Here is a 15063-nt window from a genome sequence, read left to right as displayed (position 1 = left end):
TAGCTGTCTCACACTGTTTTAGAGGGCAACAAAACTGTCGACCAGCAGATATATATATATATATATATATATATATATATATATATATATATATATATATATATATATATATATATATATATATATTAGAGAACAACATGCAATTGATATGCTTGGTGCAAGAAATTATCTAGAATTTAAGACTGGCGTTCTACGCAGGCAATCTACTTTATACTTGTTTTGTTTTTTAATCAATAGCAAAACTGTCCAGGGAACATGGGGTGAAGTTAAAAGGCAGCAATAAAATGTTAATTTAAAAGACTTTTAACATAAATAAATAAAGATCAGTGGCTGTGGGAGTGGATATTTAGCCTGAAAGTAGAGTGAATGAAGTGAAATTGTGTTCAGCATTAGAAAAAAATGGCTGTAGCTGGAGTGTCACTCGACATGCTGGACTGAGAGGCCTTCTGATCATAACCAACCAAATGAAAAATCAGCCAAACATATAGTTTATGGTACTCAGAGGCAATTTGTATATTTTGGTGATTTGAGAAGGCTCCTAATAGAACGAACTTCATCCTCAGAATTGACTTTAAATGTACGCACATAGAAGAAAAGGTAAATATTGTTAACTTTGGTGAAGTAATCAGAGATCCAAAAAAAAGAAAATGTTTCCAGGTTTTAATCTGTTATATCAAACTCCTCAGAACTGACCAGCATATGCAAATGCAACCGCTTGACTGTAAGGCAAGTTAAGTCTTTCTTACCATGGTGCACTGCTTCTCAGGCCAGCAGATATTCCAAAAACAAACCACAAAATAATGTCTTTTCAGTAGAATAACCCTCAATCTGTACCAACACTTACTATTGTTTCATTTATGTGAGTCCATGATGTGAGAACTTTCAAAATGCATTTAGTCAAAACATGATTAGATTATTTGTATTCATATATTTCCCTGCTGTATAAAACATTTAATTTAAATAAAAAATACATGGTTTTGGGGCCGTCCACAGACTCTGCAGAGCTGTATTTCACAACATTTCACTGCTGGAAAGAAAGGACTTGTCGCTCCACAGAGAAGAAACAAAACCAAATTTGTGTTTGAGTCACTTGAAATGATTCGAAAATAGAGTGCAGGTTGACAGAAGGCCCGTGTACGGGGATTACAGTGTGGAGCCAGTGTCAACTCAGTCCCACAGGTGGAAAGGGAGATGGAGGAGGGAGGAGGCACTGACCTCTGCTCTTAAAGCCAGGGGCCTGTGGTACCTAGTGAGTCCCGTGGCTCCCCTGCTTTGGGCCTGGCCCCAACCCCGGCTCTGGCTCTGGGGCTCCACGCCTCGCTCCTGTCCTAGACGCCACTCCAGCTCATCCCTCTGACCGGACTGTGAGTGACGTGGGGTGGAGAAGGGGAGGGGAGGGGGGGGTGTGGAAAGTGTAGGGGAGAGGGTGGGGGGGTGGGGGGGGGGACAGGTGCAGGATACGGGGGAGCAGGTAGTGGTGGTGGGATGGGGGGGAGATGTGTGAGGTGGATTGTGGACAAAACAGACAGGAGACAACAAACGGGGCGAGGGGATGAGGGGGGGAAAAAAGCGGGGCGGGGAAAATAAAACAAAAACAAAACAGAAAATGGGTAAAGAATATAAGCTGAAGGGGGAAATTAACAGACTAGACGGTGTGGAGATAAACAAGCGGGCTAGAGTACGAAGAAAAGCGCAAAGAGAAAGACCAACTTAAAGATGACGGCGTACGAGAGAGATGAGAAGAGAACAAGAATGAGGATGAACAAAATGATGGGCTGAAACATCTGGCGGGAACACAAAGAGGAACAAAGAGAAGGGGGGGGGGGGGGGAGGGGGAAGAATGCAAAACACTTGTTATGAAGCGCATGCAATGAGGGATACATGAGTCCAAACCAACAGCTGAGAGATACCACGGCAAACTGCAGAGCGAGAGCTAGCACGCTAAAGGTTCCCAGCACATGCCTGTGCACAGCCGTGTGTGTTGTAGCAGCAGTCAGCTAAGGAGAGGTGCATCACGAGCCGGTTTTGATGCACATTGTTTTCAGACAATACAGCATTTACAATGCGCTGAAGGCATTTGAGGCTTCAGTGAAGGTTTGAGAGAGGGCCATGCTAGACTTTGTAGCAGTGCCCAGGTTATATATATATATGTTAGCAGGAAGTTGATGTTGCTGGGCCAAATAGCTGTCTACATAAGTGTGCAGCATTCAGACATTCTCATAACTGTAACTTCCATATTTTGAGACTTTTATCACGTATTTACAATATTTGTATCTCATTATTATCGAGTAAACAAGAAAGTATTTGATAAGGCCCTAACCTAATTCTTGTAATAAGTGGACATGAGTCTTTGGTTTCTTTCCGTTCTGCATCTTGTAATTATGTGATGTGTTTTCCAACACTACTACATCTTGAATGCAAGATAAACATTTGGCACTTATCAGAATCTATCATCTCGTGTCTATACTTTTATCACATAATTGTCTGGTAAAGCTCTCAGAATTACAAGATACACATTTCACTTGATGATCCGGGTACTGAAACCTCATTAGAACGATTGAAACAGCAGAATACTTTGATTATCTTAAGATCCACATCTTATAATTCAGAGATACGAAAGCCAGACTTACAAGAAACCATTTCATAACATAGCAACTTACTAGAAAGTTATCAGATAATAATCTCGTAATTATGGCATACTGCTCTTGTTATTATTAGATACATTTAATAAAATTAGAGGACAGAGAGAAAACATCTCGACTTATTTTTTTCTGGTGGATCTTCACATTAAAATGTGTTCATGGAATAAATTGACCTATTCTTTGCCGCTTAAGGGACTATTTTCTCTCTCTTCATCCACTACATAGTAAACTGCTCTGCATATCTTCAACAACTCTCAATGGAAAGGCCGGATTGCGTTGACCAGACGGGAGTTGTTAGTACAGTGGTTAGCTTCGACCCAACCACCCAGCTTCATCCAGACTAACCAGAGAGCCGCACAGGCGAAGGACCAAAGCGTAAAGAAATCGCTGGGATAGAATCAGTATGGAAGAGGCTTCACTCCATTACCGCCACGAAGCGGATTGGGTTCTTGAAGAGACATTTGTTTTATTCCAATATGACTGATTGGAAACATCCAAGATGCCTGATCATGCAGCACACAGATAATGAACCTGCTTTGGAAGAGGACACAGTGTGTTGCTATGCTGACTTCCACTAAGCTGCAATGAAACAAGAACAGAAAGCAGGATGACAGCCAGCGAGGTTCTTCCACAGGCGACTCACACTGCAGCGCCATGCAACTCTCTTTTTTTTTTTTTTATTCAACAGAGGTTATTTGAGACGCGCACATTTTTATGGTTCGTCTCCTTGGCAACACCGTGGACTGGAGTAAGCAATCCCACGTGTCTGTGTGTGTGTGTGTGTGTGTGTGATGATCTGTGGTGCAAACATAATAGCCACACCATTTGTGCGCGTCATAATGAGTCACACAAATGATAGCATGGTGTAGCAAAGCTGTCGGGAGAAAAGTCACTTCCCTTCATCATGCATGGAACAGTTCACTACGTCAGGAGAAGCTTTGCATCAAGCCAAATGAAGAAGCTGCCAGAACGCCTTTAGTACTCCATTCATATAAAGCACCCTCCCATTTGCCCTGGCCGACTGGAAGCAGGGCAGCTGCAGACAGTGAGTGCAGGGAGGAGGAGGCAGGCAGGGCTGCTGGCTATGAGGATGTGCATGGAGATGCAGATGTGAATGTGGCAGCAGCTGAAAGCGATGGTGGTTCGGAGGAGGGGGCGGCGGTAATGCCAGTGTGGTAGAGCTGGGTGGCTCATGTCGGAGCGGCGGTGCTTCTAAATCTCCCTGTTTTGGCACTGAACGTCTCAAGAGTCTCTCAATTGGGGCTTTAAATTAAAGGTTCGGATGTTTCAAGTCTATCAAACCCCATCAGTCTCATGATGCTCTGATCCCGGCGCACTTTCTCTACGAGCGGGCGACCTATCCAACACTTGATGAATTTGGCTTCACAGTGAGAGGAAAAGACACTTGAGAATCCCAAAGCGGCATCGTACGAGCTAGACATCTCTGTGGTGACTAGTCTGATAACTGCTGCTTCAAACCCAAACAATGAGAAGAATCACGAGGCCCCAATTTCATGCTGAAAATCAAGATCAAGCGAGCTTGTGCCCCTCTGCTCCACGGGAGGTTTCTGCCCTCCCTGATTTTGCTTTTGGACACCGGCGTGTTCCCGTTTGACAAGCGACAACTCCCCAGCTACGCAACGGGGAACACAACCCACTGTCCTCACTCCATGCCAAAGGGCAGAGAAAGTCAGACATCTTGGAAAGCCTTATATTAGCTTTGTCTGACATTAAAAGAGTTATCCTGTCACATAACTAGACTCGTGATAAACAGTAAAAAAAAAGAAAAAGAAAGAAAAAGAGATTAAAATCAATGCAACAGAAGAGATCCCTCGCCTTTTTTATTCCATGCGTTCTTGCTCCTTGTCAAAACCTGCCGCCTACATTATCAACAAAGCAACTCGACCTTAAGCTAGTAGCGGCTACGTAGCCACGAGCCTGACGCTGAGATGAGGCGCTACACAGGTCTGGTCAGCTCACTTCTTTCCAACTCCGCACCAAGACATTTTCAAACTTGTCGTCTTCTGCACCGACCAAGCTCATCAGACTCCACACAGCTCCCTCTGGAGACACTTCTTCACCCAACTTGTTTCCCATATGCAGTCGTACCCCTCAACGCCTGCAAACCGAGTCTGATGAGTTTTCTCTGCACGGAACGAAGATTGTGGATTTTTCTCCCTTTTCTCTTAAAGTGGGGTCACACTGCCGCCGCTATCGAATGGGAGAACCATCCCAGTGACCTATAACTCTTCACATACATACAGGCATATACGTATTGTTTTAAAATAGACTTGAAAGAATCCGAACCTACCCTAAAATCTATGTTGGCCTACGACTTAATGAGGTTCCCATTGACAGGCTGTATATAGTGTTTTTCATCTAAAGATGTACGGCGCTGCCACTGTCATTAATTAGAGCTGTGTGTTTACACACAGTGCTGATTGAGGATCTCATTTAGTTTATTTTGGACCTAAGTGCACTAATGAATGCACACTTCGGGCCATTCAAATCAAGCCTAAATGAATTCTCACATTTACAAATACACCAGTGGGTTTTCTTGCGGATGTCTGCTATTTGACAGGATTTTGCAGACTCAACATTTTTGATTGCTGTTTGAAAGCGATGAAGCCATTTGGTACAACATTGTCTTGTCTCCATGATATTGTTTCGATCAAGTGGGTTGTTTTTGAGGTTGAATGCAAATCAATGTTTTTATGCAAGATTTTAGATCTTGTTTGCACAGTAAATACTGACTTTTTCCTCATCATCGCTAACTGCCATGCTGGCTGACAGGCCTTAATTATTGATATATTGTCATTCATTTTATGCAAAAGAACCAAGCAGCCACATAAAAAAAAACTCTTACTGTACTCAGGGATGTCACCTTTAAAACAGCAATAAAGGCCACAAGAAGTCTACCCATTAAACTTACCTGGAAGTCTGTAACCAGGTCCCTTCCAAAGGTGCCAATGGGGGAGTCACGGGACATGGAGGTGACCGTGGACAGGAAGCTGCTGGACTCTGTGAGGTTCGGCATGGGGGACAGATCGTCTGTCCTTTCTCTCAGCACCTCCCCCACATGGTCCAGCTTCTCCATGAAGATGTGCAGCTCAGTGCGGAAAGCCTTCATGCGAGTGTTGATGGTGTCCAGGACTTGGGTGTCTGGTTTGGATCCAGACGCCTCCCCTCCTTCCAGGCTCTCTCCTGTCGTCACCAGCAGCCTGCCCTCAAAGATCAGACTGTCTGTGTCCGTGATCAGACGGTCCACCGTCTTCCCGAGCCTATCCGCCTCGCGCTTCACGTTTGTGAACGACTCGCGTTCTTCCCGCCTGCGATTGGCCAGTTCAGTGGCGCTGAGCTCACTGCCATCGGACGGTTTGATGCTTCCGAACCCCGAGGTGGTTGCGGTTTTCTCAAACAGATCTTCGGAGTCACTCTCGCCCCCAATGGGTCCCTCTCTCTTGGGGTGGAGGAGTAGTAGACGCCCCGCTTCCTCTTCCTCGGCCGCTTCTCGCCGGCCTGCATCACTCTCTGCGTCGCTGTCTCGAGGGCTGCCGGTGCGCAGGCCCAGGTGTGCAGCCAGGTCACAGCGCTGGACATTGGACACCAGGACTCGGTTCTCGTACTGCAGCTTCATCACCTTTCCGCTCAGCTCATTGATCTGCATCCTCGCTGATTTAAGCTCCTCCATCATCATCCCACTGCTGGAGCTGTTGCCGTTCCCCCCATTGCCAGGTTTAAATAAGCCTCCCTCACTACCCTCCTCGCCGACAGAGCTGCTGCTGGGGCCGAACTTGAAGAGATTAAGTTCAGACGTCAGCTGCCTGTTGTGGTCCTCAATCTCGGAGATGGAGCGGCGCAGCAGCTCAGCCTCCTCCTCCACAAATTGCAGGTGGCGACGTAGTTCACTTGCCGAGTCCAGCGCGTCGCCGCCGTACGGCGACGAGGGCATGCTGGAGAACGGTTCCCGCCCAAAGCAGTCTCTTTCATACTGACAGCGGATGTCTTCGTTTTCTGATCGCAGGCTGCGGTTCTCCACTTCCAGCTCCACAATCTTTCTGCCCAGGATGTTAGCCTCTTCCTCCACCAGCTTGAGCCGTAATCGCAGCTCAGCCTCTCGAGTGGTGTGAGGACCGCCGCCGGAGCACTCGGCCAGAGAAAGGGGACTGTCCACGTCCCCGTAAACTGACTTGTACCTCTGCAGCTCCTGCTCCAGTTCGTCCTTCTCTCGACCCAGCTTCGCCATCTTTTTCCTCATCAGGCCAGACTCCTCTTTGGCAAACTGGAGCTGGCACCTGAGGTCTGCGCTGTCCTCCTATGAGGGTGAAAGGGATGAGGATGTCACAATTCAAAACTTGAGGGGATAAAGTTCGTCATATTTTATTCCTATGTTATTGTTGCACTGTAAAGGATTAACGAGTGCATTTGTTGGGGACTATTTTCAGTGGTGGATTAATCTGTACGTGGTGCTCTATTTAATATTTAGCAGAACAGTGTATGCAAAATCTGGTTTCATAGTAATGAAGGAACGAGTAACCGAGCACGTGTTCCATGTTCCGTGTATTGCATACAGGCATAAAAGGAAATGGCATGAATGGTATTTTGAGAATTATTTTCACCTGACTCATGGACTTCTTGTCTTTAAATGCTTCCCTGCTTCCTCGTCTCCTCAGTGCAGTCTGTCAAAGAACAAGGAAGAAGGATGTGAAACATGTAATCGTGTAGAACAGGGAAGAAGGATGTAAAACAGGTAATCATTTAGAACAAGGAAGAAGGATGTAAAACATGTAATCGCATAGAACATTATTGAAATATTCTCCAGCATTCAGTGGTGCTGCGAGAGGGAAACAGGAAATAATAAACCAGCATGCAGCACACCGGTAAAAGCAATACATGAGGCTTTGTGAATTCAATAGTGAGCATCTCTGTAATTTTATGGTCCTACTCAGATTTCTATAGATCACAATGCCAGACACGCCCAATAACTCTCAATCACAGTAATGATAATTGTACTGTATAACACCAATGAATTGGAACAAATAGGTTCTCTAACATTACTACCAACTCCCCCACAATATGAAGCAGAGACTGCAAAAAGCCAGAAGAACATTAATCTACGCGGATATCTTACATAACATTTCCACCATCAGGTCAAAGCTAAGTCTAATAAGGAAGTATTTACTCTCATGCAGACTGAAGATCACATGACCTAATTACTGTCTGCATGTAGTAATGGTAATAGCAGATATCAAGGGTCAACATCTGGTTACCATGTCAGTCACACTAGTGTGATTTACGGGATGTTGTCAAGTAAATTGTCAGCCAGACAATTCTGCTCAGCATTAAGACCAGAAGTCCCGCACAGTACAGATAATGAGGATGTTCTGTCGTGTCTTTTTTTTTTTTTTTTGTATGTATGATGCACCAGGGTGCTTTAGATCCCATTGAGAGCTCAGTGTGACACATGTCTTAACCCGGCTCAGATTCAGTGACACATGGCGCTTCCACAACGCTCTGGGGGGGAAAGCATCTGCCTGTCCAGTGGGGAAATCTGCCCTGTAGCTAATACTGTACCAGGCACCGCACGCAAAGCCCGGATAAAACAGGGTCCTCTGCACGCCAGCTTAGTCCTAGCGACTAATAAAATCATTCAATTTGATCAAGTCTGTGCACTTTCTCCCACCACCGGCTGCAGCGTCATAAGACAGTGACAAGATGAGAGAAAGGGAGAGGGAGAGGAAATGAAGAGAGGAGGAGAGGGAGAGGAAGATTCCCCCTCTATAAATGCAGAGTGCAGAGCTTTCAAGTGGGAACAGATCGCTGCCCTGACAGAGTTATTTAAAGGGTCTGGCGATCAGTTAAGGCACGCTCTTCTGGAGGGAGCATGACTTGATATTAATATTTTGATCTACAGATATTTCACTAAGTCTCCAGCAAATGATTTGTTTTAATATTTTTTTTTAGGGGATTCATTGTTAGAGGGAATGCGTGCTCATTTTTTAGGTTCATACTTGTACCTTGGGTTTCTACTGGTACATGTTTACATGTGTTGATGTACAAAAACACATAATGTATTCTCCTACTGTTTGTCTGAATAAACCCGTTCTAAAGTTATTGGCTAAACAAACAGATCCTTAAAACAGATAAATGCTAAGTCCTAAACAAGGCGCTTATGATTATTAAACATCTAGATCAGTAACACTATAGAGAAACACATCGAGCCGATCTGTAAATGTGACGGCATTCATTTCAGATTTCCTTTTGACAGTTTTGATGCGTGCGAATGACTTGTTTGTGTGATTTTTACCACTTGAGAATCAAGTATTTGAAATAGAAACCGAATTTTAACCAATTAAAAGCGCAGTGAACTGAATATTATTCATCAGTGTTTAAAGATACAATGGTCTTTTTGTACTTAAAATCTCATTTTTAGGCCTTGCACAGAGCAAACTATTCGCTCTGTAGCCAGCCAAAATAGACCAGTAGGACAGTGTGAATCATTCATGGCCAGACGGCTGGAAAGTGTGAGGGTGAACCTGTTTTGCCCGGAGCAGGGACAGACCTTGACTCAGTCGCTGGCTCTGCGACAGGAAGGGAGTGCCCTCTAAGAAACAGCCCAAAAACATGAGCATAACCATATTGAAGCCAGAGCTACAGTAAGAGAGTTGTGCCTCCTGTAGCCCAGTTCTACGACACCTTTAACCTTCCTGAAGCTCTGAAGGTATCTTTCTTGTGCTGGAAAAAAAAATAAGTTATCTGCTCAGTAGCGTTTTCTGATCAATATTTTCTAGTTATTGTAGAAAACACAGAAGAGGGTCAAGCTTTTGTGGAAGGGAAAATTCATCTTGTTGACATCTCTTACAGAGTTTCTGTGCCTGATCCAAACTTCTGTGCTTCTGAGCTAAACGCAGAAAGGTTTGGAAGCAGCCAGTGTGTTTTTCGGGGCTACGTTTGTCTCGCATCGATTCCATGGGTTCAACGTGTTGTTAGATCTCGGGAAATAAGCAGATTTGTTTATTGCCATGTTTAACTTCAAGACAAATTCAGTCTTTTATAATGTTGTGCCAAATAGTTGCATGCCAAAATGATTGAAATGAGAGTGATGACACGGTGTTATTGTGTACCTCATGGCAAGCACCAACACACATTATTCATATCACCCCTCTTTCAGCCTCGGGAATCATCTCCAAGACTATAATTGTTTGTTTCTTTGGATGACAGACGGTAATACGCAGTTTACTCCAGTTATTTATTTGACGGCTACATTAGACGAGTGAATCCCGCCTCCCCTCCCCTCCCCCCGACCCCTTCTGGTCCAGTCTCAGCTTTGTGTCTGTGTCAGTGTCAGTATCTCCAACACCAGTCGTGGTTTAATTCCCAGCCCTGGTGACAGAGCTAATCTCTCAGGGGAGACAGCGGCTTAGACGACATCTTGTGCAAAGCTCCCCACAACACTCGACTGCCATAACCAGGGATCCCTGTTTACTGTACACAGAAGTCAATTTGAGGCTCCGAGAAACAACTTTGTGATCAGAGAACAAATAACACCCATCAAATACTTGGTGTGAGTCAATCACCTACCTGTCAGTCAGTTTAATGTTCTTAAAGCTAGAATTTCCGGAGCGAATGTGATGGACGCTGTTAAGAATGTCAGAGCTCATAGAAGTTACCTTCTTAATGATTTGTTATTAATTACGTCGGCTGTCCACAGCGCTAACTGCACCACGCCACCAGACAGTGTGCATGACAACCGCTCAACATATTGGCACTGAAACCCTCATCTGCATCACACACACAGACTCACCTCTCCCTGTTTTGTGTGACTATTTCTTCCACTTTAACACACAAATTGCGCTCACGCACACCCAAAGAAGATCTCTCTTCATCCGAGTGCACTGTTAGCATGCGTTAGTGGCACTCAGTCATGCGTGCGACTCCAGCTGGTGCGGGAGCTGGCTGTGGTACTGGTGCAGCTGGTTTTACTCCCCTGGGTCTCTGCCAGCCTGCAGGATTAGTGGATTGTAGTTACACAGTCGTTACCCTGCTGGGACTGAATGAACCAGGCGCGGTGGTTCCTGACTGACTGACAGTCTGTATTTCTCTGACCCACTCCTGCAGCTCCTTCCTGGACTCCTCATCCCTTTATACTTGGTCTCATTGCTTCCTCGTTCACTCCCTCCTCCTTTTCTCAATTCTCTGATTGTTCTGAAATGTAAGGGGCGGCAATAGGTGTGTGTGTGGTTCTATCCTCTTTAGAGACAGCATGACTTAGTGAGGTCATTCTTTCCACTGAAAACCTCTTCATGGTGAGGATTATGGCTGATGGTTCAGATAAGAATTAGGATTTTATTAAAGTTGAAGTTGAGGTTGATTTAAGGTTTGGATTTGGTTTTAAGATGGAGGCAAGAGTCAGGATGGGATATGGATTAACTGTAGACATTCAATGGCGAAGATTTAGGTTTGTTTAAGGGTAAGAAAAATGTACCGTGCACGACAGCTGGCTTCTCGGGATGTCAGAAAAGAATCCCGAGATAACACATCACACAAAAATCTGGCCAGGCATCAAGTAATTTGTTTGTTAGGCCAGAGCACGGCCCAATCAGCGTCCTGCGAGGAGCTACTGGCAGGTAGGGGCGGGGCTTATTGTGCAAGACGACACGGAGAGGCAATTGTGGCTCCTGAAGAGCTTCGATGATCAGCAGGGAAGGCTTTTCCGGAAAAAATATGTTTTTGCACTTTTTCACCTGGCCTTGGGAAGAGTTTAGTTAAGTTTAATTGACATGTTTCATCCAAACACCTGTTTAGTAAACACCTGTTTAGTCCCAACTCTCTTCCAAACAGTTTCCAATGAAGGCTTCTTAGACAGTTCTGTTTAACAAACCCTCTGGCAGGGCAGGAAAACCCAAAACATTGCATTAAAAGATAAATAATGCAAACGCATTGCCCTGGCTGTGCTGTCATGACGTCTCCAGAGTCCAGCTGGCAATCTTTGTTGTCCATGTCTTTCCTCGTCACACTTTCAAGTCACTCCTCTTATTAAAAGCCATTAAATGACAAAACAAAAACAACTGACGCCATTGTGGATAGAAGTAAAGCATTTAGAGGGGGACATCAGGAATGTGCATGGCAGGTCGATTATGTTCAACAATTACTTCCGGCATCGCTCAACACTCCACTACGCTTCGTGAAGGGTCACAAGTCATCCATTACGGTGTTTGTTTGTAGGTGTAGAACTGATTCTGCTCATCGTTAGCGTCAGTCAGGGGAATAAATTCAACAGATGCGAGAAAGCACATTGTTCAGTAGGTAGCGTTTGCTCCGTGAATCCCTGACACAAGACACATGCTGCTGCAACAATCACGCAACTAAATCTTGGAAAAACTGGTTCATTCAGGAGTGAAATGGAGAATATTGTGTACTCTACACGCATCATTTGCCGGATGCCATCGTACAGTGGCATCACCCAAAAGAATCCCAGTGTGGGGAGGAACATATTTTGGGGGTGGAGGATGAGTAAGAATGGGAACACAGCGAGTGTATTTTCGGCAACATCTGTGCTCAACGGCTTGGCCTATTTATGATTTTGTTCGAAGAAAGTAACAGAGTGCAGAGCGTCTGGCTCTGGTAATGGGATTTAACAATAAGTGTGGTGTGACCAGCGAAATGGAGGCGGGGCAGAGGGTTGGCGGGGAGGCGGGCGGGGGGGGGGAGGCGAGCACAAAAGGAGCTGCGACAGGCCGCTGGATGCAGATAAACTCCTTCTCAGCCCTGACGGAAAAGCCTAAGACTCCAGCACAACAGAATAAATATTGCTCACCCGGCGGGAGAGCTCAGGGAGATAAATCGCTATGAAATGTTTAGAGGCAGATTATATTAGTGAGATCTGGATGAATGGGCGCTCAATCTGGGCTGTAATCCGTTTGAATAAATTAAATAATACTGCACACACACTTGAATGAATGGGTATAAGTGTCACACGCTCTCATTTAATTCAATTATTTTCTCCATCCCGGGACACATTCTGAGACACCAGCGTATTTTCTTTTTTAAAGCTTCTGCTACACCATGATTTACGGCACTGTGTTATTTTTATAAGGATGATCAATCTTTGGCTTGCAGCACCTGCAGTAATCCTGCACAGTCTAAATATACTGTCGCTGGATGTGCTTCATCAGCCAAATATGAACCATGCAACCCTTTGGAATTCAATTTGATGCTGCAAATGGTGCACACACACCCTCACCGGTAGCAGACAGGCTACTGTGGACAGCTATGGCTGTGATATTTCGGAAAAGCCCTAAACCAATCAAAGATAACTGAATCAAAGTGATCCAGTAGAGTGCGCTGCTCCGCCGGTGTGCACACGTGTTCTTTCTGCACATGCGTGTGCAACCGCAGTCATCAGTCTCCCACATGTGTCGAAGAAAGTGTGGGCGCATGTTTTAATGCTCTTGCAGTCAGCGTGCGCCTCCGCCACCGTCCTGCTGCATGTGTGTGCACCAGGCTGAGCTTTTGTGCCTCCGCTAGTGTGTGCATTTGTTTGGCGGTAAGACAGGCAGAATGCAGCACTCTCTGAGGTCATTCCAATGTCAGGCCTTCCCCAGCGGATATGAGCTTCTTGTAAACAGACTCTGGCCTCCATTTCGCCCCTGCATCTTGACATCAATAGCTGTCCAGAGATTACTTTCCCCATCTGTGGCGAAAGGGAAATCTTGTTGTTAGAACCAAAAAGAATTACGCTTAGGAATGCTCGAAGAGAGGTTTGGAGGGAACACCAGGCATGGGACTGCACGTCAAATGTAAGGATATTACAAAATGTTGATACCGTGGCAAAATTGACAAAATTTGACATTACATATCGGAGGTCCTTTGCAGATGATGCTTTTAGCTCAACCCTGTCTCACTCCCATCTCGTCAAAAACTAGCCTTTGGTCAGCAGCTTCAGAAATCTGAGGCAACCTTTAGCAACTGTATAATGATCTGTGTGAGTTGGAGACTTAAAGTAAACCTTTACCATTAGTGATGATAGCCAACAATCACACACTGCAAAATGTAAGAAAATTGGACTTCTGCATTTCGTGCAAAGCAGAATTGTTTTTTTTGTGCATTCTTAAAGGACCACCTGTACCCAAACCTGCAAAGTTGAACAAGTCGCAACAAAGCCGTAGCCAACTTTTCATCAGTTGATTTTTAAATGATTTGTTCGGGAATTAAATTATATCAAGTTATTAGTATGAAAGGCTGAGATGTCGGATCCTTCTTCCAGTCCATAAATGCAGCGTAATATTTATGGCTGAAATAATAATAAACATATAATTGGGAAAAGCCATGGTCCGCATCACCGCCAAAATCTAATTAACTGATTATTGGATTAAGAATCCGTCAAACATACTTCAAGCTGATTTACAGCTTTTTAATATATCTTCATTACAAAGAGAAATGACATAAATTACAACGTAATCTTGACGGACAAAATAGAACAAAACATTGATGGTGTATTTTCATAGTAAGATATGAAAAGGCTTGTTGCTGCTATTATTAGTTGCCCCCAAGAAAGCTGAAGATCCCACAGCAGAATGAGAAAACATCTCTCAGGGATCGACAATGGCAGCTATAGCGATGGCTGCTAACGTGCGCAGGTTATACATCATGCCGTGCTGCAACATTTGCACAATATGCACAACATGCCCGCCCGTGTGTGCAGAATTCAATGTTTGTGTGTGTGTGTGTGTGTCTGCAGGAGGTTGCGTGTGAGCAGCGCAGGGTCACTCCCATACTGTTCCTCTTCACTAAGCCGGCCCTGACCTCAGTCTGAGACCCGACATGCAGCACAATAGAGCTTTTATGGGGCGTGTCACTCGCGCCTTACAAACCTGCCCGAACAACCGGCAGCCTGGCATGCTGCTCGCAGAAAACCCGATGCCAAAGCGCCAACCGGCGCAAACCAAAAGACACAAGATTGAGCCAACCTTTAGGTCGAATAACGAGTGAGAAACTCACCAGGAGTGTTTTTCTACTAATCCCCATTACCGAACAGAGCAGTGTTATCGTTTCATGCTTGATTTGAAAAGAAACAACAGGATGCGGTAATTAGCGGCTAATAATAATTAGCAATGTTCTTGATTAGAGGATAAGGACTAAACAATTAAGTGCTCAACTGTGAATCAGGTTTTTGGATTAGTCGTGTGTGTGCGCGTGTGTGTGTGTGTGTGTGTGTGTGTGTGTGTGTGTGCATGTGCGTGTGTGTTGCATGCATGTATGATACATTAACTTGCAGGCAAACTGGTTTTCAAATGCCTTGTGTGCAAAGTGCTGAACCAGCAGATCCCACAGTGAGGAGGAGGCAGGAGGGAAGCGAGACTACAGTTCAGTGAGTACTCCCATTATCAAGTTTAGCTTCTCTGAAATGTATAATTACAAC

At 44.9% G+C, this 15063-nt stretch overlaps 1 protein-coding gene across 6 annotated transcripts in view; it reads right to left on the bottom strand.

The window, feature by feature from the left end:
- LOC137803165 (microtubule cross-linking factor 1) overlaps positions 1–15063 on the bottom strand; it is a 55271-nt gene that overhangs the window by 20746 nt on the left and 19462 nt on the right. For all 6 annotated transcript variants that reach the window (XR_011080035.1, XM_068601469.1, XM_068601470.1 and 3 more), the window contains exons 4-5: positions 7262–7321; positions 5575–6957 (exon numbers count right to left, since the gene is read on the bottom strand). Coding sequence is in view for 5 of the 6 variants with exons in the window: in XM_068601469.1 (XP_068457570.1) it covers positions 5575–6957; positions 7262–7321 (1443 nt within the window). In the remaining variant the exon portion in view is untranslated. The remainder of the gene's footprint in view (positions 1–5574; positions 6958–7261; positions 7322–15063) is intronic.

Source organism: Clinocottus analis, unplaced genomic scaffold (assembly GCF_023055335.1).
Source record: "Clinocottus analis isolate CAN_PGR_092001 unplaced genomic scaffold, fCliAna1.0.p SCAF_11, whole genome shotgun sequence".
Classification (NCBI taxonomy): Eukaryota; Metazoa; Chordata; class Actinopteri; order Perciformes; family Cottidae; genus Clinocottus; species Clinocottus analis.
The sequence above is the reverse complement of the archived record's forward strand: the minus strand, read 5'-3'. Positions and strand labels throughout refer to the sequence as shown.